Genomic DNA, 25,956 nt, shown 5'->3' with positions numbered 1-25,956 from the left:
TGATTATTCTCATTAATAAATGTTATTAAAATATAATAAATGCATTAAACCAAAGGTTTTTCTCCTTCTATGTCATCAGTCAGATTAGCCCACTATAAAAAAAAAAAAAAAAAGAGTCTGTGGCACCCCATACCATCACATGGACTGCCAGTTTGCTTATTGCATATCTTTCAAATCTGGGAGCCAGTTTCAGCTCTTGCAAAAGGGACAGACAGCTCTGGTAGAACCAGTGAGCTGGACTGTGAAGCAGGGATCCAGAGAACAAATAAACACTGAGGTTTCTCTTGAATATTAGCACTGCAGAAATGCAGAAAAGCAGACTTCAGATACAAGTACTTGCCTTGAAAGAAGCTAAATTGCATTGTCAGTTTATTAACATATAGAAGTTGCTACTCAGCAACACCACGGTGACTTTGTCAGAAGGTTTGGAAGGAAATTAGATGTGATATTAGTGATGTAGGGTACTTGCGTCAAGTGCCAGATTTGTTGTAATTAGTAACAAATTGCAAGGTCAAAGCTGTAATAATATATCATGATGACAGATGGGAATTGTGTAGCAAGTGAGAAATACATCCCAATACATTAACCAACATGGCCAAGGGACACTTGGACAAATGAATAGGAAGGAGGGTAAAATAAACTATGAAGAGTTTATAGCAGAGGGTAGTTTTCCAAGCTTTTCCTCCAAGTAGTAATTCAGGTCAGCCATATCACCCTGTGCCTGGAAGGGTTAAGGAAACAAAGTGATTGCTTCTATTTCAGTCAGATAGAACTTAAAAAAAAATGCTTCTTGATTTTTGCTTAAGGAAACCTATAACCTTCTATTACATTTCAGCTGCAGGCCATCAGAAGTGGACCTACAAATAGTAACAACACCTAACAGTGTTTAATCTGCAAAAGCTGGTACTCAGGGAATCAGGGTGTGGTACTTTGGATTAGCTGCCCTTTAGAAGCTTTAAGTACAGGCTAACTTTGAGATAATACTACTCCACTTTCAGTGTTCCGTTATTCCAACCAGTTTGTGTGTTCTGTTTGATGAATATACTCCAGAGGAAAACGTATGAGATCATGCTGCATTTCTTGCTTCTAACAGACTAGAGTAGCTGCTTTCCCTGTTCTCTTTAGGGATGCAGAGAAATATGTGCACTAGGTACAGCTGTGACCTTACACAATCATCTCTGCACAGAATGGGGCTAATGCAAAGAAAAGCAACACACTGTGTTCATTGCTGGGACAAGCATGCCAGTGGGGGACTTTTCCTATCCAAGAAAAAATCTAGAAAGCCCTTTTTCCTGGAGCAGGACTAGCTCGTGCTCCATGAAGGTTAGGGGGACCATAAAGAGTACTACAAATACTTACAGACATCTGCCTGGTGGATATTTCTTGCTCTTATGACTCTTACAGTCAGTAAGTAACATGGAGATGATTCTGTCTGCAAGAAAAATATAAAATCACACACAAAAGACTAGAATGAATCCTAAAGGTAAATAGCATATTTAGGAGTTAGAAATGATTAAAAGAGACAAACACCCAAATCATCAACAGTTTACCTGAATTTTCTGGGTAATTTAGAAATGGTCAGCACAATGGTTTTTCTACTGTTATCTAAATCATATACTAGGCTGAAAGGTTTCTCTTCTGTTATAGCATAGAATGCAGATTTAAATAATTACAGTGAATTCCTTTGCTTTCTAACTAAAATCCGTCTACACAAAGTGGTATGATTTAGATTCAGTTTGGGAGATATTTTGAATTTCAAAGGTAGAAAATGAAAAGCTGCTTTGGGCTTTTTGCAAGTGATAAAATTATCATTGTGGGAATCAGCTCCCATCCAGCTATTACACAAATCTGGACTCCTGGGTTACAGAATATGATTTTCTCATATTCCTGCTCTTTAAACATACAGTACTCCTAGTACTGTATCAGTATTCATAGGCTTGATGGAATATATGCCCATGTGGTGTCTCTCATAATGTTTAGCCCCAGCTACAGCTGGGGCTAACAAATATATGTTGTCCATACTGGGAGCAGTTAACAAGTAGGTTAGCGAAGAACAAGGTAAAAGTAACCTTCATGTAACCAAAGCATTCAGTCCTAGGAAAAGCCACAACAGCATCGGTGCTGTTCAGCTGCATTGCCATTGGCTGTGTGCACAAATCACGGATGTCAAACCCCAGCTGAGGATCCAAACAGCAGCTCTGGATACAACCATCCACTTGCATTCATGTCTAAAACCTAATTCTAAAGGTACAGAAATGAGGGAGCTACAGGTGGAATAGGTTCATAACATAGCCAAAAAGTACAGTAATTACCAAAAGGTGAGGGCACTGTGCAAGCCCTTGATGCTCAGTGAGGACAGAGCAAAGGTGAAGGAAACTGAAAGCAGATATTTAAGAATACGGCCTGTACTATCTGTATTTTTCTGCTTAGTCAATTTTTACTTTCCTTTACTCTCTTTGCAGCTTTATAAGAATTGCTGACCTTGTTTTTGCTATATAAAGCTACTTTACAAAGCTGCCTGTAAACTGTTGAAAAGCAGGCAAGTGTGGGTTGCCACTGCAAAGCTGGGAGCACAGAGCCCCTCAGGGGAGCTGGGCTGCCAGGGATGCCAGGCAAGGGGCCACAGTCTGGAATGACGAAGAGGAGTGAGGAAGGGCAGGTGTTGTCAGTGGCTGGCTTTGGAGAAGACATTCTCCTGGAAGGGCTCAACTCTGTTTCAGGAACTGGGTTCCCTGGAGTAACCCTCGTGGCCTGTGCTGTTGCAAAAGCAGCAGAGAGGGAGAACAGATTGAGGCAAGTGCTCAGGCACGTGGACATACCCTGCCATAACCAGCTAACCTTGGCTTAGACATGACAGAGGTATAGATCACGAATGGATGAAATTCCATCGGCAGCAGAAAGGATTGGTTGTTCCTTAAACTGTAAGCCCAACACTCGCTGCTCTGCATCTTAACTCAGCTCTGTTCCTAATTACTATTCTAATAACTATTATTCCTTAGACACGGTTCCTAATTATTATTAAATGGCAGTAAACTAGAGAGAAAAATCTCAAAAATCTCTTTAAGCACATCTGGTCCTATGATTTCTAGGAGGAAAGATTTCACATAACATGCCTGAAGTCTCCTGGAAAACTTCCTAGCTGGGATTAATTTTTTTTTTTCTTTTCTTTTTTCTTTTTTTTTTTGGAGAGGCCAGAAGTAAGATTAATCCAGGAAATCAGGTGTTAAAAAGCCTCTTCAGGATTGTGACATGCTCTTTGTGGGAGCAAGTGGTTTGATTTTACAGTTATTGCTACCTACTCTGGCAGTAAATTTGTCCTTATGCTTTGGCAAGACATATGGAGCAGAAAGCCTAATCAAACCCATCCTTGTAAAATTATTAAACTTATTCAAACAGGATTAATTTTTCCTTTGCCAAGGATAGAAAACAACAGCAGGACTTGAACGTGAAGCAAGACTGCGTAAGCAAAGTGATCAAATGATAAGCTGGATGGTGTTTTGTGGAGGCAGCTGGATGGGTTATGAGACCTAATTACTGTTCAGCAGACACTGAAACCTATCTCTTCTCACCCAGCCTCCACCCAGCAGAAAAGTCTCTTCTACGGTTTTCTTTTAAAATTCTCCTTTATGGTACCTTTGTAGCCAAAGTCCACTGCTCCCCATCAGGATTCAGCCGCATAATTCCTTCTAGTGCACCAGTTTGGGTGATCAGCTCCTGCAACAGGAAGGGCCAACGTTACCCCTGGAAAAACCATCCTGTCTCTTATCAGCAATCCTCATTAGGAATTCACAACTGCAGAGCAATGGAGGGGAGCCCACGGTCGGTGCTGCCCACGGGGCCTCAGCAGGTAAAGATCCTTCCAGCTGTGCCCAGTGTCGCTGCCTGCGCTGTGCTTGCCCCACCAAGGCTGGGCAGAGGCGTAGCAGCCAAGCAAGGTCCACCCTTTGTGTGACACACCGGCAAGGACGACTGCTCCTAGCTCTGACTGTTAAAGGAACAGCAAACCTGCCTCTAGAAACACACCCTGTAATTAATTCTTCACCTTAAAGTGCATCTCTATGCTACTCAATACTTTTTTCTAAGGTTGCATACGGCACGTTTCTGAAATGAAGAAAACCCCAACATATACAAAATACTCCTTTAGTAATCAAACTCTTACTCCCCAAGCAGTTTTCCCTTTCTTTCCATGTCTTGTTCTCATTTTTAATTTCCATAATGAGTTCTTGAAACACTGACTTTCTTATTCCTGTGCAGAGTCACTTACAGTCATTAATAGGTCAAGAAAGCAGTCCCGTCCGTGCACGATGTGCAGCATAACCTGCTGAGGTCCCAGACGCCTCGTTTTGCTCTGCACCCTTCTTACCTGAGACAAAACACCACCTGGCTCCATTGTGGCCGCTGTTACATACATGTCCAGCGTTATCTCTGGCAATGCAGCTTCACATCTCCCAACTTCCAGAGGCACCAATAGTTTAAATGTCTCAAATGCAGGTGAGCAACTATTTTATAAACTGACTCAGAGCCCCACCTCTGCCTGATTTCTTAAACCCAGCTATTCCCCTCCCATTTTCTTATGCTAGGAAACTGAATCTTGTAGTAGAATAAATAGAAAAAATACTTCTCTCTGTACAATGGCTGGAAGAATGCTGTTTGAGTGACTTTGCCCAACACTGGCCAATGGGCCAACAATGCCCTTTTACCTGAGCAGGAACTTTCCACTTAGCAAGGCCCCAGTAAGATGCAGAAACAGTATATAACCTAAATGCAGTTAATCTGTGATAGTAAGTAGACAGGGTACAACAGCTAATAGGGAAAAAAAAAAAAAGAAAAAAAAAGAGAGGGACAATACTATTGCTCTCACACTAAAGTTTGCAAAAGCCAGCTGAAGGGTTTCTGTACCACCTCTCTGCACTCCCATGCTTAGGTGTGCAGAGCAGGCACACTCACATGGTGTTTTGTCTCTACTCTGCCAAGGTCCAGCAGTGTTGGGTCTCTCCCCAAGCAGTTGTATCCTTTTCCCCTCCTTTCCTATGGCTTGTTATTATTACTTCTGTTTAGATGAAGAGTCCTGAAGCCATGATTTTCCTTAGCCTAGCTCCACCCCGTAAATACTTCTATGCTGCTTTCCAGCTCAGACTGACTCTGGCTGTAACCTGGCTCCTGTGACTGACCCAATAAACCCTGCCAGCCAGAGGCACAACTCAGCACTGTCCACCCACTGCCTTCTGCAACACCAATGGGAGGGCTCCTGGGCTCCTTCACAAACCCACCACTGCAGTGGGACACCTGTGTTGGCCTCTGCTAGCACCCAGCTAACCCCTATGTTATGAGCAGGGCTCCCAGCTCACTGGAAAGGGATTAAAAGGAGCATCAAAGGCTGTTGTATCTTCAGCAGGTTAGAGCAGAGAAAAATCACTGGGGTAAGGGAATCCTTTGGCATCCCTGTTCTCCTGGTGTATTACCTATGAGCAAAAAGTTAACTATTTCCTGAGCATTCCTGGGCTTACTTGTTAAATATTGTTACTAGCCAACACAATTCCTCTGCACATTCCCATGCAAATATCACCAGTCATCACAGTCACCTCGGTAGAATAAATTTTTGCTATAGGCTATGTTGTTTCACAACACAGTGAAGGATTGTGTCTACCTACCTGGCGTGTTTCCTCTCTATGCCAGTTGCAATTAGGTAGCTTGATGAAATGCATTTTTCATTAGATCATAGAAAACCCTTGGCAACATCAGCATCTTTCAGCCACAGTTAAAGTCAATACCCTCTTATGACACCTCCCTGGAGAGCTAAGCTATAAACCAGGACTGGGGCTCTGAATATGTCACTTCCACAGTGCCAATGGCCAAAAAACTCTCAGAGGCCCTGACAGCAGGGCTCTGCCATCCCACTTTCCCCTAGAAAATGAGACACACCAAATAGGAGAAGCCTGGTGGAGCACCATGTAGTCCTAAAACCACTGGAGTGTCCAGCAGAAAGCGCGTCAACTGAGGTGACACAAGACTGGGGCTGCCTGGTAGGACATTTGGGGAAGGTGCAATCACTCCTCCATTTTTACAAATAGCATTTGCAGTTCCACATCAGAGACAGCTCTTGCAGGAGGGAGGGACATGGCTCTCTTTGTACTCCTGCATTCGTCTCTGAGACATACCTTTGCTCACAATGCTCACGGCAAGTATTTGGGACACTCTGATGCTCTTTGCTAAAAACAATTTTGCTTTCCTGGAACAAGGAACTCATTGTGAACCTGAAGCATATTACTAAAATGCCTGAATATGTGGAGCAAGGCAGAATTTTGTTTTGCAAACAAGCCTTTATTGTCCAATATTATATACACAACATTTTTGCATGTAACTAACATTTCCTAAGAGCTGGAGGTGACATGAGATTATGGCCAAAACTTGTATTTATTTTTTTCACACCAGGGACTTCAGGTTCCAATGGAGGCAATTCCCAGGGTTATATGCAGAACATATAGCACCATATTTCAGATTATGACCCATGAAACTAGAATAGAACAAAAAAACCTGGCATAAGTTTATATTAGTTCAAAACTCAAAGGGTTTTAAATATTCATATTTACACTCTGATTTATAGGCTTGCAATATCACACTACAGATGCACAAAAAATAGTTTTGTTTGACATCCTAAATGAGAAAAGCATTGGAAAAAGTCATTTTTGAACCCATTTTTAAAGATAAGTTTGACTTAATAAGTTTCCTTGCCAAAATGGGAATCCTCAGAGAGTCATTTTGCACCAAGAGAAACACCTTATTTGATTATAAATGAAGCTTGTTATTTTCAGGTTGGGTACCCTGGGCTTACGAGGTAGGCAATCTATTAAAAAGAACTTCTGTTTCAAAACAGAGATGTTATGGAAAATATTAATATGAAATGTTTCAACTTACCCAAGCATTTTTCCCTGGTTTATTTCAGCCTCAGATTATGACATCTAGGTAACTTGTTTAGATAGATTTTCTGATAGATTTTCTCACTGAATAGACTTTTTTCCCCAGTTCCCCAAATTTTATCAGTTGTCATCAAGACACAGAATTTATTAATATAAATGTGTATTTTCAATTTGACTTGCTCCTGGAATGCAATGGTTGTTACAGATATATAATTTTTACAGCTCATCCTTAGCACTTTCAAGAGTTCAGAAAAGACACTTTCCATAAAAGGGAATATGAAGAAAGGTATGTCCCAAACTGTTTAAACAAATTCCACTGAGTTACGTAACAAAGTTTTTTTATGCTCTAGTGGAAGTTAAATATATTCATTTCAAGCACACATTTCTTTTTCATTTAAGAAAAGAAGTTCAATATGAGAACTAACTCAATTGGGAAAAAAATCCCATTTTTTTTTTTTTATTTTGAAAGATTCAAAATAAAATTTTGACTTTTTTATATCAACACAATCAAAACTGACATAAATTCAAAGGAAATTCTGATGTTCCCAAATGATATCTTGCAATGAAAAAAAAAGAAAAAGAAAAAGAAAAAGAAAAAGAAAAAGAAAAAGAAAAAGAAAAAGAAAAAGAAAACTCCTACAATACTTCCTCCTACACTGCTCCTTCCAATCTATGTGTGGTGCATTCGCAGTCCAAGATTGCTCTGGAGATGGATGTGATTCACAGGGCTGGCCGTGTGCACACACTTGTCCCTATTACATTTCCAACCTCTTTAGCTGCTCTTCAGTACACTTGCAAAATAGAGTCAACTCAGGGATCTGATTCCAGCTTCCAGTCGTGCCTCAGGTTTTCTTCATTCTTCCAGGTTTGGATGCATGTTGTGTTCCATGAAGAAAAGTTGTAGGGAGCAGACATTCATACCCATACCCCCTTCTTGTGGCCTGTCAGTTTGTTAGTTGGGTTGTATTACTGTAGCACTTTGGTGTTAGAAAATGTTTTTTTTATATGTCATATAATAAATTAGGCTTAAAATAAGACTATTTTTAAAAATATAACAAGGATTTTAGGTAAAGAGTGTTCTACAGACAACCTTAATTTAGGGAACAAAACATGTAAAGATTTTCCAGGCAACGTCTTTGCCTAAAGAAGCCACTTCATGGGAATGAAAATAAAATAAAATAAACACTAAGCCACCTGGGGTAGTTTCTTTCTGTAGCGCAGAATGGCCAGTGTTCAAAAAGCTATGTTCTTCATGTGTGCTAGAGCATGTAAAACTCCTCCAAGAAGACATAGGCAATCAGATGTGTGATTAGCACATGTTTTGCCTTCTTTGCATTGCTGTTTGCAAGGCCTGCATAATCATCTGAGAGTTATTCAGGATATTGTATTCACTGAGGTTCAGCAGCCGGCGGTAATTCTCATCAGTATATCTGACCGAGAACATGCAGTAGGGGGAACAGCGACTGGTCAGATCGAGTTGTCCTCCCTCCATCTCTGAGCAACAGCGCTTGACACCTGGAGAAAAACAGAAGTTGTTGCTGTAGCACGGTGTGCATCTCTGTCAATGACAAGCTGTCCACAGCAGCCCCAAGAGGGGGGCTTTCCTCCAGGAGAGAAGTCACTGGGTTTAAATGCTCCAATAATTCAGTCATTTAAGGCCACTACTAGTCAAAGGCACATTGTGTGCATGAAGCAATGAGGGCAGAAGGGAAAAGTGAGGGATAACATTGGGAAGAGACTGATCTTGACATTGCAGGATTTGAGCCTGAAAGCCAGGTTCTTGCTGCCACACCATTCACAAGTGGCAATGTGCATCCTCAAAAGTAGAATTAAATCCCTGGACAACACAGAACAAATGCAGGGGGATATACTTCTCCCATGATTTTTTCTTATAAATAGCTAGCAACACTTTGTTACAAATGGGAGTGACGTGAAGGTAAACACCATGCAGAAGACAAGGGCTGTGTCTAACCTTTTAGGGCCACAAAGATGACATGAATGACATAGCAACTTTGACTGGAATAGAGAAAGAAAATCTAATTAGCTAAAGCACTCCCTGATGAAACCAGCCAGCAAAGACAGCCAGCAGCAGGGAAATAAGGCTCTTTCTGAGTCAGGGAAGTGGGTAGTGTTGTCTTTTATTTGATATTTTGCCACCACTTTTAACTTACCAGGTGCTTTGTACTCTCGGAAAGTATCATTCACAAGTGGAAGAAAAATCACAATGGGACATCCTGGCGAATCTGAATCTTGGAAGATGTAGCACTCCTTTAGATTTTTCTTATCTTCATCACTCAAAGAAATTTTGGGGAATGGGATTTTCTGCTCCGAGTAGTATTTGCATGCCTTATCTAGAGACTAGTGTACCACAGACATGATCAGCATTAAAATTCAACTTGGCTGTCCTAAAGTCCTAAACTGGTTATCTACCATTAAGGTTTAGAGATTTAAATCCATAGAGTGGGTTCCTTCTTATGAAGGGCTGCTATACACAGAAATACCACATACTGTAACCAAAATACTAATCACAAGCTGTAAACACAATTTCAGAGTTAGAGAATTCATGCAGGATGCTGCTTTGTAAAAACATAAGCAGTTAGAAGCTTAGGGTAAATCATGTAGTGTTAGCAAGTGAAACAGTCCATTGCATAGAATTAATCAGAAAAATAAACCACAGCAAGAAAACATTTAAGGTATTTTACTACATGCTTAGAAGCCAGGAGATAATAAAGATTGAATGTGCAATTATATCAGTGTCTGTGCAGGCATTAAAGCAGTGTTCCTTTAGATCAGTGTTTTACTGAGAAATTCTGAAGTACTAGGCTATAATGTGCCTTTTCAGCTCAGCAGGCCAAGATGCTTATTACTAAATTTCTAACTAAACTCAGTTACTGAGGTGTAAAGACCCAAACTCTTTTTCTGGAAGGCTTTTTAGACAGCTAATTAGTTTTACCTCTATGAAACTGGAATTTCTGCAGGAAGATGTTTGTAATTGAATTTTCCTAGTAGCATCTTATTTCCCAGCCCAGAAATAACATCTGCCCTTGACTATCCACTTAGCCCCTTTTGTATTCTATTTTAAGTTAAAAGAAATCGCTCCTTATTTTTACGCATATTCCTGTGCAGGATCTGGAAATCTGCCCAATAGAGCATAAATCTTTAGAGGCTCTTCCCATCATTCTGGAAGAGACTGTGCTGATGTCCTCTTGAATAATTCAATATGTTCATAAGTCAGCGAGGGAGATTCCAGGAGAAGCAGGAACAAATAGGAAAGATAATTATTACAGTCAAAAACATAACCCTGACAGAACAGTTCCATCAAAAAGTCCTCCTCTGGTGTTTCTAAGCCATGGGTGCTAATAGCAAGATAATCCGAAGGAGGATGTATTCAAAGGAGTGATTGACATCAGAGGTTCTGAAATGAGGATTTAGACAATTTAGCAGATTAATTTCTCCTTCCCTTGAAGAAGAAATCAATAACCTCCTCTAGCATTTAAAGAAGGGGATACAGTAATTAAAAACTGGGCAACTGAAATAACTAGTATTTTTATGTGCTACAGGAAAGCAAAAAGAGAGACAACACACTGTAACAAGATCCTCCTCACCGATGTATGTGATCCAGTAGTATAACTTAAATATATGATGACATCCACTTCCCTCTGTGGCCTTAAAAGTGGTGGACTGCTGGTGTTGATGAAAAATCCAGCGTCTATCATACCCAGGTGATGGGGATTTTGCATCAGCTGGTTAGGACGTGAGTCTAACACAGTGTCTAAAAGGAAAATAAGAAATGATATGTTGGTATTTTGATGGAGAAAAAATGCAAGGTGGATCTGACCATCTCACAGACCTGGTTTAATTTCATTGTCATAATACAGGAATGTCATATAGGCATGGGAGGGACTTCAAAACGCCACCCAAATTACTGTTCTTAAAAATCTTCTATATTGAGCTTCCAACCAAGCTATTCCAGTAATTTGCCATACTCATTAGCATCCATAAACTATATCTAACCTTTATACTAAATCTTTCTAGCTTCATTTCAAACATTGTTTCATGTTTTATCCATCACTGATATGAAGTACAAAATATCCTTGTCCTTTTTTACGTATAGGTTTATGCTTCCCCCTGTTCCACTGTCCTTTGGACTACAAAGCCTCACTCCTTTCAAGCTTTCTCTCCTACATCATATATTCTGTGATATTCCAGTTGCATCTGAAGATAGAGGTACAGCCTTGCTGAATTAAGATGTCTCCCGTGTTCTCTTTGCTCTTTTCTACCTTAAATTTGGTTCTGTCAGCAGCAAGTCTGCCCACTCAGTCTGGGCCACAGACATCTCAGCTAAACCGCATAAACACACACTTATATTTAAAAACAGACTTATATATCTGGCAACTCTTAGTCTTTTCTCTCCATTCAGAAAACAAACAAACAAAAACAAAAACAAAAAAAACCAAGCACTTTTGAAAGAGAGTTTTTTTTTTTTTCCCCTCCCAAGTCTGATAGGTTTCTTTCTTAAATTCCACCCCAAAAATCACCTGGATTTTGATACCTCCTAAATATGCGTTCCTATTACCTTTCCATCGGCAGAAGTGCTCATTCTCAAGGTAGTTGTTATGCAGCTGATAGCCCCTCAGGAAATTGTGATGCTGGGCAACTGAGAAGCGGTCGGTTAAAGCACCCCGAAGAGCACTGGAGAGGGGCCCAGGAGGAGTGTACATGCGAGTCCTTAGTTCATGGGGCCTCGTAGGCAATACTGGGTCTTCATCTAGAGCAGGAGAGAAACACTGATGAATGATTAATTAATTCATTTTCACCTCTGGTTGGCCTGGTGTGTAATAGATCTCAGAGTTTCTTCTGAGATGGCTCACTAACACAAAAACTATTCTGGAGCAGAAGAGTGGCTGCTGGACAAAGCTCTGCAGATGGTCTTGAATTTTGGGCTAAAGACAATTAATCAAAAGCCGTCTTTTGTTCTGGAAAACAGACACTTTAAGGGAACTAAGCAATTCAGAGAATTTCCAGTCAGAAGGAAGGTTGCACTTCCACATAGGAAGGTACCATGAAACAGAGGCAAGCATGGAGAAAATGGGGCTTAAGCATATACCCCACTCACTCAGAAGGGCAACAAAAGGGCATCACAGGGTCTATATCAACAGTGGACAGCTTCTACCTGATAATCACCCACAGCTACATGAGAATATGCTTAACAAGGAGAATAAAAGCATTTCAGGAAAGCCTAAGAAATACATTCATATTTAGAAACTACAGGAAGTTTCCAAGGTGCCTACATGGGAGCATATGTGGGTGAAAAGCAGAAATGGCACTAGGTGTGGTTTCTTGAAATCACAGCCTACTTTGCCAGACCAGTTGGCTGACAGTGCAGCAGGAGAGACTCGGCAGTTTTTCTCACTGCACAGATATATTTCTTTGTTTTCAGGATGTCTGTAATTATAGCTGCCATCATGTTAAATGATTTAGCAATAAAACCATGGTTTCTGTATTGCTTCAGAAAATACCCTCTGGGCCTCGTTTATCTTTGTTCTATGATGAATCCTGCAATAATGCAATAATTACTGTACTGAGTAATAAAATCTAAATTCAGGAAATATTGATTAGCCAATTGATATTCAGGCTTATTCCCTGCACAAGCAGTAAAATAACTTTATTCTTTGCCACCGATTCTTGGTTCTGTATGGCTGAGTGAGAATGGGAAATGCCAAAACATTCCCTGTGAAATGTGTAACCTCTGTAAAGCTTCCTCTTAAAAACAGAAACTTTCAGTCGGTAGCATTTTCTTAAGTCTAATAATTACAGCAGCATTTCCCTGATTACTCTCTTCCTTTTAGGCTTTAGAATGTGAGGGGAAGTCGCTTTCTTGTAGTAGGATCCAGTTTGCTGGCTTCAAACTAGGTGAAAGGATGATGTCAAAAGACATTAAAAAGACTAAGGCACCACAAATGGAAGGTCTAAAAATTTCTCACCGACTTCGTCTATTCTGTCCTGGGTCCATCTCTTCCAGAAGTCTTCTGAACTGTGGGACAGTCCCCAGATTTGTAATAGGTTCACAGAAAATATACTGCTCCACATACCTGTAAAGGGAATTACTGAACATAAGGATACAATTAAGAAGAAACTGCCTTTTTCCTTCTCTTTTGATCTTCTGAATTCCTTTTTTTTTTTTTTTGCCATAATTCAAATATTTCTAAACTTTTGGGCTGTTAAATTTATCTAAATTCTCTACTGCATCATCTCTAACTGAAGACCTCAGTTCATACTGCTGTCAGTTCTGTGCCTCATCTACTGCATGGCTCTGCTGCACAGTAAAGGAAGATGACAGTGGGAGAGAGGCAAAGGAGCAAAACCCACTCATTCAAGGAGCAAAATAAGAGCTTGGGTAATGCATACATACACAGTATTTGGCAAATGAATTTCCCAGTAGTGGCCCAGGTAAAAAGGGCCAACCTGAGAGGTAGTATTTTAACAATATCCCCTGGAGCTGCTGGCTATTTAATACCGCATCATGTGTGCTGAGACTGAGGAGCTTATAAGCAGCAAGAGTGTAAGAAGAGATGACTGAAACCAAACTCGCACTGCTCTGTATTCATCTGTTGGTTTGTTTGTGATTCTGACTACTCCAGCCTAATTCCTTAGCAAAGGAACTTTATTGCTTTTTCATACAACCCATCAGTACAAATCAGGCATTGATAAAAGGGATTCAGGCACCTTTTGCTTCTGGTTTCATTTTTAACCCCAGACACCTTGCATCTTTAGTAGATTGGATTCCCTACATCGGACTGAAGTTATACTTCACGGTGGAAGCACAGCTGCATGTTTCCTGCAGCGTCAAAACGTTCACAAATTGGAGTGCATTCAGAGAGGAATCAGAAGAGTAGAAAAGAAGTGGGAAACATTCCTTACGATGGAAGAATTAAGGGGCTTCATCTATACCATCTATAAGATAATGTTTAAAAGATTAAGCATACCTTGAGAGTGATAAGAAATTTAAAAAGGATGAGAGATCTTCTACTGTAGTCTTTTGGATAAACTACAATACACCCCCATCTCCCAGCAGGTGATAGCACAGCAGCAGTTTTTGCATGTTTGACCAGAAATGTTTGCATGTTTGACCAGAAATGTCCACAATCTGGTTAACAGCATTGGACACACTCCTCCCCATCTTCAATTTCCATCCCCCAAGTGCCTCTGTGCCAGGGCAATGCAATATATCACCTTGAAGATAGCAGATCCGGGATTCAGGGAGTTTTTTTAACATGCGTCCCATGAAGAACTCACTTCCAAAATTCTCTGCAGGGATGAACGCACCGTACTTCAGCAACCCCACCTCGTAGGGGGTGAACTCTACCCACTCTGCAATACAGCCACAAAGGGACAATGTGAGCTCTTCCAGGCTCTCTGCTTGGTATGAAGCTGCTAGGACAAAACCCAGCCTGAATTCTGTTTGCTCTGCTGTCTTTGCAAAGCCTTGCTTATGAACAACCGCCTTCCAAACCAGGCAGCTGAGCTCAGACATGGTGGTAATGGGGTTTCCTCAGTCACAAGGAGGTAGGAGTGGTCTGGGCAGTGATGGTGGTGCCAGTGGGACAGGGCACATATGGGGCACGTGGCAAGACTTCGGCTCTGAAACACCTCACGTGCTTGCACCAATCCAGGTTTCACTATACCCTTGCATATACCACCTCTAGGTGAAAGTACCTCCACAGTTATCAAGACAGTTGACAGAATAGGATGCATTTCTTTCCCTTGAATAATTCAGGTATGTACTAAGACAGGTGCCCAGCTCTTCAAGAATGATTTTGTTTTAAGTGACCAGTTATGCTCTTTATGTATTGTAGTAAGGAAGACAGAACTAGTCATTGACTTTCTCAGATGTCCCCTACAAGTAAGGTGCTATTGTCTGATATAACTGCAGCGCGAGCAAAGTCTGGGACAGAAAGATCATAGGCCATAATTTCCTTTTTCTTCAGAACTGAGTCATTTTTTTCACCTTAAACATGAAAATTTAACCTGATTTTCTTCTCCTCTTCTCCTCAAAACAAACAAACAAACAAACAAAAAACAACCCACCAAACAAACAAACAAACAAAAACATAAAAACAAGCAAAGAAAAAGATTCAGTTGGGAGTAGATCAGCTGCTTTCCCAATCTTTGTCATAACTATCTGGTCTTTCTTCATATTTAAAATATCACTGGACATTGGCAAACAGACCAGGGCTGTTGTCTCTAAGTGCTACCAAGCAGAGAAGAGCAAATCAAATCATAGGAATCATGTTGCCAGTTTTAACCCCATGGGATCTGAAATATCATCCTTACCTTTGAAATCCTGAGTGCTGTAGTTGTCCCGGACGCAGACTGACACATAGATGGGCAGTGGGTTCTGGCCATCACACAGTGCTTCTCTCTGCTCTGAAAGTTTGTGGGGGTCTTTCTGGTTTTGAAGAAAAACAGTTTTGTGAGGAGAGGTGGAAAAAATACATCTCAAAATCTTTCTGTATGTGTAATCTGGACTTCAGGCAGGCTGCCTGAGATCACCTCCGATTTTATTTCAGCACCATTCAGAGTCTAATGGCACTTTCCAAATGGCTGCATTCACAACCTAATTTATTGATATATAGGATGCATATCTCCTTAGGCAGACTATTGAAGAAAATAAAAAAGTTTGAGCATTTGTTGACATGGACAACTCCACTCTGTTTTGAGGTATGTCCTCTGAACCGACAGGCTAATTTTCTCTCTATTTATTAAAGGCAAAAAATAAATAAAATAAAACAAAACAAAACATTGTTCTCTAAGAAAAGGGATAGACATCATACCCCATCATTTAGTAAGTATTCAATCATGAGTCCCCAGAGATCTATAAATGATGTCCTGTATCCTTCTTCTTTCCGCTGACATAGCTGCTTATTGTAATACTTCATGCGATCCATAGAAAAGCAGCCCATCTTGCATTTGGTTGCTTGTTTCTGTGCTTCAACAATATGCGAGTCAAGGTCCTTCTGTGACCAGTAGGCATCTCTGTATAAATTGGCCATAGTCCTGGAGAAAAACAACACAGAAAACAAAAACTAAAAGAAGAAAAAGAAGAATTCTTTTTTTTTTTTTTTGCTTTTAGAGACAGAGATCTACATTTAGGTATTCATTTATGTTCATACAGCTTTATTTTTGCCGTTCCATTCAGCAGAATGATCTCTTCAGATTTTCTATGATTGTTTTAGAGATGGCCCTGAAAGATATGGCGCACACTTATTAATGTTCTTGAATTTTTTAACGACAAACTTGGCAGCACCATTAGCAATACAATTGCCAGATGTAAACATGAAGCATAAATTAGGCAGAAAATTACAATTATTTTTGCTTGTTTTCAAGAATCATAAATCAGTTCACACCAGCAGCTGTCTCTTGTTTCTGTATCATCTGAGGGCCTAAAAATTGTTTTAAAATAAGAAAAGACTGAACCATTATTTTTATTTTTGGAAGAGGTACTGATTTTCTGTAGCAGACTCTTTGGCAGTTTCCAGCAACCCTGTGATGGTAGGTCCCTGCAGGAGCATCACCCCAAAAAGCTTGGTCCAGTGTCCTGCACAAGCTGTCCTTACCACGTGGTGCCAGACAGTCCACTGATGTATGTTACACAGTCCAGGAGATTTAATTTCTTGAGTCCCATGAGACTGCCGTATAGTCCTGTCATTGACTTCAGCCCACCACCTGTCGTGATGATAGCTACAACAGGGACCTGTTGGACAGAGAAAGATGGGACATTTACACTGATGGCACTCAATGGACTGACATGGGGTCCAGCCACTGAATCCAGCCTGGGTCCTGATCTCACGGCGCAGGTCCCTTTTAGGAAGGAAAGGCTCCAAAATGGCAATGACTATTACTGCTGCTTCCCTTTGGATAAACATGGGATTAGAGATTAACCTAAACCTGGGTTCTTGCCCATCTCTAGTTTAGGGAAAGCGAGGACCCAGGGGAACAAGAGAAAACCCTTCTGTGGAGGCAACGATATATTTTCTCTATATTTCCCATTCCTTTGCCACTTTGTTCTGTATCTTGCACCTACTACTGCTGTTCAAAAATTCACATGCCAGCCCCACCAAGAAATACACCCAGTTCACACAGTGTTGCTAAACTACCTTCATCAATGTTGTTACTCATCAGTATCATGAAGTTCCTTTAAAATACAGGATATTTACTTTGAGGAATTTAAAAATTGCAAGAAAAGATATTATAAAATGCATTCAATGGAAATGCTTATCCTAAGCTCTCACAAAATGATGAAATTTGAACAATGGAAGAAATCTTTGCTATGCAATGTATTTAACATGCACATAGTATTTCTGAACCAAGGCAGCTATAGAATAGGATGGAAGGGATGAACGCACTGCAGATCTGTCAAATTTCAAATTTGGGAGTCATATAGGATACAACTACTGCAACTAATGTTTCCCAAAATAACAGAACTTGGCAGCAAAAGCAAAAGATGCATGCACTAGCTGGTCCCTACACAACAGACACATGCAGCCCGTTTTGCTGACCACTTATCTAGAAGGGAACACAAAGGCACTAGCAATGCAAGATCCTCCTCCCTGCCCCCCCCCCCCCCCCCCCCGCCATACTTCATGATCCTGCAGATCCTGTTGTAGGTGAAAAACATTTTTCATGGCACTTGCTACATATTTCTTCCTTTTGCACAGAAAAGCCATCTCGTCTGAACATAAGTCAAACCCAAAACGCATGTCCAGGTCTTGGCGGCATGAGCAATTACTAAGGTAAAAACAGACATATATTTTACATATTAACACACACATACCAATCTTAGGACTTAGACCAAAGATTCTCTACAGTGCCCTTCCCTTTACACAGGGTTATTCAATGTGACAGGAGAAAGAGAATATTCTCACTATTTTTAAAAGTAAGAAAACATATTTCAATTAGTAAGCTTAACCAGTAGCATTATATCCCATTAGTAATAACTAATGAAGAAACAAGGTACAGCAATTTAAAATGAAACCAAATATTTAAATGAATATTTTAAAACTAAAAGGACCACAAATTTCAAAAATCTGTGCAAATGTTCCAAAGTGAGTGTACTGATATCCACTTTTATGGGCAATTCCAACATACGTTTTCTCATTCCAAATCTAAAATAAAGACAAATTTTCAAATGTTGGCATTTCCAACTTGAAGGAAATGTCCCATTTTGAGCAACTCAAGTGGGAATGCATCCCCCTCTAGCGGTGAACATGGCTGCAGAAAAAAAAACATCTATCTCTGAGGTGCAGATGGCCAGGTAACCCTGACCTGCCATCTCTGGAAGGATGACCTCGGTGACATCCAGCCACTGGATGGATAGAGATTTGTCACCGAATTTAGTGGGGCAGGATCTCAACCCTGCTGTTCTGATCTGTCTGCACTTGCACAAGGTGTCTCACACGTCAGTGCTGCCACCTGTATTTCATGGCAAGCTTTACTCAAAAATCAGAAAGCACAATATTCTTCTGATGAAGGCTTTATTGGCATCAAATTTGAAATTTAATAAGTCATTCCTAATAACTAACTGTTTTAATATATTCCCCTGTGCATTTGTGCTCTTGTGCTCACTAATCTGACTCCTGTCCTACAAGACTTCACCAATGGGCAAGAGACCTGCCATAGTGTATCAAGGACAGAGCTACCTATGGACTCTCTGGCTGGCCAGCTAGCCATGGACAGAGACTGTAAAATAACAGGATTTTGATTTTACTTTCAGTGACAGAACTTTTCTCTTCTACTAAGTCCATAATTTAACTGAAACTAGCAATGAAATTTATTTATGAGATTTTTCCTCCATCGGATTTAGATAAAATCAGCCAGACGATTACAACTATATTTGTAAGTTGAGCACACACAAAGAGAACTGAGTTAGGTGGAGCTGCAAAAGTTTGTTTCTATTGGATATCAGGATATAAACAAAACACTTTTAAAGTTGTCAGAATGTGAAATAAATAGATGGATTTTTTTTTCCTGTCCTGGAATAACACCGTTTTTCTTGTTGTCATTGACTATTTGCCTTTCTGGATGAAATTATAGGAAATTCTTTTTGAATTCAAAATTAAATTATTTTTCTCTTTTATTTCATAGTCAGGCACAAAATGAAAAGACCAACTTGCCCATTTCTGTGTGTTACATATGGCTATGGATAAAATGAAACATCTTCATGTTTACTGCTGGGTATTAATGAGCATGTCTATAGAAGTCAAATCACTAGCCTTATTGTTTACCTTAGTTTCTGCTCAATATACAGAATAGCTGGACTTTACAAGGTTCATTGTTACTGAATATTGACAATTAGGAAAAGAATGTTCATAATTTATCATTATTCATAATTTCTGATCAAGTTTAAAATTTGCTCTTCTCCATTCTGGTTTTTGTTTGTTTTATTGAACTTTGTTCTTTTTTTGAATTTGAGAGACGGAAATTGATCAAAAACAATCTGTGGTCAGAGACTAAGTAATAATGCTAAAATAAATACATGTTAATCAACATTTATTTATGAAAGTCAAAGCCTCCTAAGACTAATTATATATTATATACTGAATGTGTGTTTTATGTTTTCTTAAAAGTACATTCTAGTTTTCACACTGAGGATGTCTGCTTGTATCCTTTCCATGTGGTTAAAACAAAGTGAAAATCAACAGCTCAAACCTTTAGGAACAGAAAATCCCTTACCATCTTTCTGCTTTCACATTCAAATCAAATCTTTTCTCCTGAAAAACAAGAATATAAACAGCACATTTTTATTTTATTTTTCCTTTTACTTTTTCTCCTTTCTCTCCTGGGGTCAGAGCTTGATTTAGACCCCAGCAATGTCTGGCAAGGATAAAGTTATATGCCTAAGATCTCTGCATATATTCCCATACTCATTCATTTATCCTCAGTGGAACATTCTTACCCACAGATCCCAAATGCTTCCAGGCCACAAAAAACATTAAAAATCTCGGTGCAAAGGATTATGATGCTCATGTAGTAGGTCCCATTTCCTGTGTTATTCAAGAGCTTTTTGCAGCATCCTGAAATACCACTGTTGTGTGCTTCCCATTCTTTATGCTGTAACAAACAGCAGATCTTTGACATCCTGCCTAGTCCTGCAGTGAAGAGACTGCAGTTCTGTACTCACTACTGCCAAGATTTCACCCTGCCTTAAAATCCTTATTACAACCTTCATATTGTTGATTAACTGACAAAAGGTGTTCCATTCTCAGGGGATGTTTTTATGGCCCTAAAATCTGATGTTCTACTTCTTCACAGCCTAACAATTAGTATTTGGATGAGAGTTTCCCACATAATCTGGATATATGTAGGTGTTTCTTAGCGGAAACACATTATTTTATAAGCAAGGATCTATTTCTTATTCTATTTCTTATTTCTATTTCTTAATATTTTCTTGTGTTAATTTCAGTCAAAATTATACACAATTATTTTGAGCAATATTCTAACTACATTATTTAAAATTCTGATACTATATGTAATTTTTTTTATACTTTTTATATACAGTCCTTTGAAGTACATGGTCTACTGAAGGCATATTTATAGACTGTTTCCTAGTTTGTGTCCAAGAGGCAAATTTTTATTTGGACACTAAGCAAAAGCGTGAGTCTTTGGGTAAACATGGAGAAATCCTGTGAAGTGAAGGAATCATCATATTTTCTGGCATTCTTGCAGGTTGCTATATCTGCTGCTAATGGCACATAATGGAGACTAAAGGACAGACAACCTGCTTCCATAGAGAAAACAACCAGAGAAACAGAGCTCCTGTTTGTTCAAGGTCTGAGAAAAATTCAGAATATTTCTAACCGTCTAAGCAGATATCTACAGGGACTCCAGTGGAACAGTATTATGGGGGCTCACAGAAAGAATGATTTCTACTTGAGTGACCTTTTGTTCCTGGAAGTGATGCTCACCTCTGCAATTGTCGTTTTCCTTCCCATAGGCAGCGAATTGAGCATCAGCACTGGGGAGCCTGTTTCTGTACTGAACCTACAGGTCCACTGGGAAAACAACATGCTTTAGGACCAAAACAGTCATGGGTTTACCCTCTTTGCCTCCTCCCACCTCCTAGAGTGTGACTCATGGCCAGTTCAATATTAAGGCCATTTGCAACATACAGGGTGGTAGCGCCTCTTCTTTGGCAACATGACATCCAGCGTTGGCTCTGCATACTTGATGTAGTGGAACTTGGTGGGACCTGATGGGCTGACCACTCCGTCGGGGCCCAGTATGATATCCTGTGTCCCTTCAAAGGAACCTTTCACAGTAAGGGAAAGCTCTTTCTCTAAAAAAGCAAACAAAGCACATGAGAAATATCAGTACGATTTAACTGGTAAATTGTGCTGTCTTGATTAAAGGCAGACAGCTGAGGTGTAGAGATTGGACCACAGCTTTGTCTAATGGAAAACATTCTGAAAGGAGTGCAAAAAGTGCTGGGACTATTTTTAAAGAGGACTCTGAATATTCTTCCTTGTAGGTACAACCAGGATATCAACTTTGTCAGTTCTAATAGGCGTTATTGGCATATACCTAAGGGAGTATGAGATGCAGTCACTGAGGATTATAGCAACCTAATGGATTTGCCTGGTGTTAATCACACTGAATAATGCAAATACGATTTGTTTCATCATTCATTATAGGACAGAGGCATCCTCTCATCAGCAGGCATGTGGTTATTGTTAAATAGATACTAAAGTAATAACCTTACTTGATTTTTTCTGCTCCTTCTCATTCACTTCAACTTCCAAGCAACAAAGTTCACGACACTGTAAAAGACAGAGAATAATGAGAAAGATCATCCGTTACTGAGAGCTATAAATCAGTTGGCTTTTGGGAAAGTCTAATTGCCTGAAGTGTCTAATCACCTGTCTTTTCTGGACTTCTGTCTAGTAGCCACTAAAAAGAGGGAAAAGCTTTGAAGAGACTTGTAGAGCATCCTCTAGTGAAAATGATTTGGCACAATAAGAGGAAAGTACCAAAGAAGAAAATCTGGAGCATTTTCAAGATACTAGCATGTATACAAAAGATCACATGGGGAAAACCATAAATAAAAGATGTGGTGCTGAGAGATCTAGAGTCAGTAACAGAAAGCATTTTCTGAAAAAACATTGCTATTAATGGTGTGGATTTTTTGTTTGATTGGTTTGTTGTTTTTGTTTGTTCTGTTTTATGGCATTCGCTTCTCTTTCACACAATCTAATTATGCTAAGTCAATTATTTAGTGCTGAGCTTACCCACCAGGCATGACTCATCTCCCATGGGGGAAAACAGCTGGTTAGGTTATCAGCAAGTGGCTTCACAGTCATATGACTGTGCTTTGATAAAGAGCAGTACATTTTTGAAGCAGTACTCATACCAGAGGAAGGGCAGAGAGGGATCTTGAAATACAGGACAAACAGAAAACAATAGGATACAGAAAAGAATTGGCATAGAAAGAGAAAAGAATTGGCATACTGGGTATCTTATAGTTCACAGTTTCTCTAACCCCACCTTTCCTTACCCTTTGTATTAAGGAAACAGTTACAGAAAAATTCTTAGGAAAAAGACATACCACTAGGACTCCATTGGTAGCAATGATTTCATGAGGACCAGACCTTGGATAAGAAAAAGAAAAACATGGATTTTTAGATCAAACTTATGCCTACTTATCTTTGTCCATGGTGTTGCTCTTTTTCCCCATTTAGAAGGATGACTGCCCGAGGAACCCCAGCAACCACACAAGATGCTCCTTCCCACACTTGCTTGGATTGAGCACTGCTCTGAAGGGACTTGCCCCAGTACCAAAGCTGAGTGATTTGCATCATGGCTACTTTTCTGCAGAGCAATCTCATGAAAAATGAAAATGGAAACTGCAGCTAGGCAGTCAAATTCTTCCTGTAACTAGAATATGGAGTACATATATTTCATCGGTAACATGTTAATACACCAGCATATCCCTGTAGGGAAGGCCAGCTCTACGTATTTGCTTGTATGCAAATACAATCAAAGGGACAGAGGATATGAATTACAGGAAAAAAAAAATCAGATCATGCTGGAGGAAAAGCTCTGCACCAGAGCATCAAACATTGACACTGTGTCGAGAAGGGAAGAAAGAGAATTTGTAGGACCAAAACAGTGCTGCAAGGGAAAAATCAAAGGAGGCTGAGATACAAAGGAAACCTAAACAGAATGGCTCAGCATCAGAAGTCTGTCCAGTGCAGATACAAAAACAGGCATGAAAAGATTGATAGACATGCATGCACACACAAGCTTATGCACACGCACTTGGAAAGTCTTCTGAAATGTCCCACAAAAGACAGTCTGATGTTGGGGATGGAAGAGACTATGCTGGGAGATGCATTTTGAAAACAGCTACATACAGAACAAGCTGTCAGGAGGGATCAGCCAGGTGTTTAACTCCAGCGCAGGCTGCAGCAATGAAGAAAAATCTGGCACTTTTTAACAGAAATCCCACAAAGTGAGGCTTCTAGTGCTGTTTCTGTGTTTTAGCATTTAATGATTTTTGCATTCTTTAAACAATCAGCCTATCACTTACATGGCTTCCAGTTTGAATTCAACCTCTAGCTCCTCCTTGGCCTGGAAACAAGAACAAGAAATTAGATGAAGTAGCTATGTAATGCTTTCTCCCTTGTCTAAACCTGGGTCTCCAGTACGCAATATTGAAGTAATTGGATACAACATACAGCCTGTGATAAACGTACCTGACTGGAAGGTCTGAAACAACCATTTCAAACCAGATAGCTTAACAATTCTTTCCTCACCATCTACCTTCTACAAGATATATCAAAACCACCTGTATTTTTATCTCATACCGTGAAGTTGCTCCAGTAAAAGAATTTGCAACTTGCTCTGTTGTCTCAATTCAGCCTTTTTTCCCTACCTGTTCCTGTCACTGTTCTTCCACAATGAATTGTCCTTGCTATTAGCTTGAAAGTTAAGGCACTTTCCACCATCATGTTAACATAGTAAACAGAGACTGGTATTACTGAGTGATTCAGTCACTGTTGTGCAACACACAATAAGGCAGTGTTGATGAGTATGAGCTAGTTGTGAGTGACCTAGTTTAGTTACCAGAAACAATCTGTCCATGGTAGCAAGAAGTTGCAGGATATTTCACTGATCTTATCCAGAGATCTCAAAGAGAATCAAGACTCTTTTTTCCCATTTTATGGATGGGTAAATCAGTCATTCACAGCCACAAAACAACACTAATCACAATACACTAGTACTTATCACTGGCTGAGTTAACATTGCAGTGCACAGCAGAGGACATTGCTGGGGTATGCACAGGGACACCTTCAGATTTCTTGCTTGGCATGCTTTTGATGTGAAAGGAGATGCAATCAAAGGAGCAGAGGGCAGTGGCTATGAATTACCTGGAAAAAACTTCTTTACAGATTGTTCACTCTGTAGCAGCTGTGCAGCTTTGGTATTGTTCAAAGATTGCTCGGTTAGATCTCTCCCCCACCCACATATAACACTGTTTCAGTTATATGTTCTTTAACCATTTATAAAAATACCACAAGGAGGGGCTCTCCAATCCAGATTTATGACTGAATTTTTTGTATTTATATTTTGAATGGCAATGAAAGTACACCTTATTGGGGCAAGTGATCCGCAGTGGATTCAGAAACCTCACTCCAAGATTTTGGAATCATTGTATAATTCCCCACTAGTTTCTTGGTTGCTATATTTTAAACCCCTACCTGATCTAAATGATGGAGTCACATAGCTGCTAGATCAGTGACAAATTGGAGCAAAGTCCCTGAGTTCATTCACAGGAAATAAAACAAGGATACTCTGCCAAGAACATAAACTAATGCTGACAAGTAGCTGTAGCCAAAAAGGACTTCTTCATGGAAGATAACATAGAGAAGAGCTGCGATATGCATTGCCAGAGACATCGAAGTAGGGCAAAGCAATGCGATACATAAGCCAGGAAGCAGCAATACATTACAATTTATAGATAAGGCTTGAAAACTCAGGTAAGCGTGCCCTCTACACTCCATTCTGCCCGATCATGCAGGCACTGATCTCACAATCTCACCGTTGAGCTGGGCTTAAAATACAGGAGCACTGTTCTATCAATTGGAAGTTTAGCAGTATCAAAGAGTGCACAGAGGAGATGGTCATCTGGAGTAGCAAAATCCTCATCATACACTGTCAGCTCCAGCACATTCTGGAAAGAGAAGGAGAGGGATTTTAGAGTTTCTAAAGTCTGGACATCACTGACTCTAGGGAAGGAGGAATATTGGGAATGTGTGTGGGAACAAAAATTGAGGAATTAAGTATCATCTTTCTTGGGAGAAACATACTATAATTTGAATTCTCCCCCATTTCAGCTTAATTGCCCCAACATGAGTAATACAACTGCTATATCTACATGACAGCTCATTCAGCTTCCAGATTTTCTATCTACCTTGCACTGACTGGTAAGAGTCTCTAGTCTGCCTAAAACTTGAGAAAAGTGCTCAGTCCCTGGCCCTCTGGTAACACTAGGCTAGCATTCATACACACTGTATCAGGCTATGCAGACTGAAAACATCTTGAATAAAAATATTCTTTCCATCATGTTATACTCCTGTAAAAGCCAGTGTTTGTAGACTGGCACTTGAAAATACAAAGACTGTGTGCTTCCAACACCATCCCACCAGGGATAGGCCAATAAGGTCTCAAACAGCAAAGAGCAGCTTTTCATTCATCCAGTGTGGTTCATAAAGCTGCCTGGGTAGGCCAGAGACACCAGGAATGTGATATAGCACGTCCATGAGGCACAGCCACTGTGCTTCCACGACACAGGAGAAACTGTGTTTGCCCACAAGTTCACATTCAGTAAACCAGGCTACACAGAAAGCTTATCCATTTTGCAGAAGAGATACTGGGGAGAAATACCAGAAGCAGGCGCTATCTGCTGTTGCACTTCCACACTGTTCAGCAGCACATGAGATGCATGGCACACCAGTTACACACCAAACCTTTGTCTTATACG

At 40.0% G+C, this 25,956-nt stretch overlaps 2 protein-coding genes across 8 annotated transcripts in view; both read right to left on the bottom strand.

The window, feature by feature from the left end:
- The window catches only part of LOC310901141 (uncharacterized protein), a 67,756-nt gene extending 63,216 nt beyond the window's left edge, over positions 1 to 4,540 (bottom strand). The window contains 3 exon segments of the mRNA XM_083840265.1: positions 1,360 to 1,432; positions 3,634 to 3,714; positions 4,364 to 4,540. Coding sequence (XP_083696391.1) covers positions 1,360 to 1,432; positions 3,634 to 3,714; positions 4,364 to 4,411 — 202 coding nt within the window. The 5' untranslated portion in view covers positions 4,412 to 4,540.
- A 1,726-nt stretch (positions 4,541 to 6,266) lies between these two features.
- LOC310900114 (cytosolic phospholipase A2 epsilon-like) overlaps positions 6,267 to 25,956 on the bottom strand; it is a 36,996-nt gene continuing 17,306 nt past the window's right edge. For 4 of the 7 annotated variants that reach the window (XM_083837548.1, XM_083837547.1, XM_083837550.1 and 1 more), the window contains 17 exons: positions 25,015 to 25,146; positions 23,503 to 23,543; positions 22,519 to 22,561; positions 21,676 to 21,733; positions 21,086 to 21,252; positions 20,882 to 20,968; positions 19,650 to 19,687; positions 17,558 to 17,705; positions 16,535 to 16,671; positions 15,752 to 15,974; positions 15,252 to 15,366; positions 14,151 to 14,288; positions 12,902 to 13,009; positions 11,494 to 11,685; positions 10,523 to 10,689; positions 9,089 to 9,275; positions 7,517 to 8,432 (listed from right to left, as the gene is read on the bottom strand). In XM_083837548.1, coding sequence (XP_083693674.1) covers positions 8,227 to 8,432; positions 9,089 to 9,275; positions 10,523 to 10,689; positions 11,494 to 11,685; positions 12,902 to 13,009; positions 14,151 to 14,288; positions 15,252 to 15,366; positions 15,752 to 15,974; positions 16,535 to 16,671; positions 17,558 to 17,705; positions 19,650 to 19,687; positions 20,882 to 20,968; positions 21,086 to 21,252; positions 21,676 to 21,733; positions 22,519 to 22,561; positions 23,503 to 23,543; positions 25,015 to 25,146 — 2,187 coding nt within the window. In that variant the 3' untranslated portion in view covers positions 7,517 to 8,226. Of the gene's footprint in view, positions 6,515 to 7,516; positions 8,433 to 8,889; positions 8,934 to 9,088; positions 9,276 to 10,522; positions 10,690 to 11,493; positions 11,686 to 12,901; positions 13,010 to 14,150; positions 14,289 to 15,251; positions 15,367 to 15,751; positions 15,975 to 16,534; positions 16,672 to 17,557; positions 17,706 to 19,649; positions 19,688 to 20,881; positions 20,969 to 21,085; positions 21,253 to 21,675; positions 21,734 to 22,518; positions 22,562 to 23,502; positions 23,544 to 25,014; positions 25,147 to 25,956 lie in introns of those variants that run through there. The other 3 variants (XM_083837549.1, XM_083837553.1, XM_083837552.1) reach the window with 3 other exon arrangements.

Source organism: Anser anser, assembly GCF_964211835.1.
Source record: "Anser anser genome assembly, chromosome: 5".
Classification (NCBI taxonomy): domain Eukaryota; kingdom Metazoa; phylum Chordata; class Aves; order Anseriformes; family Anatidae; genus Anser; species Anser anser.
The sequence above is the reverse complement of the archived record's forward strand: the minus strand, read 5'-3'. Positions and strand labels throughout refer to the sequence as shown.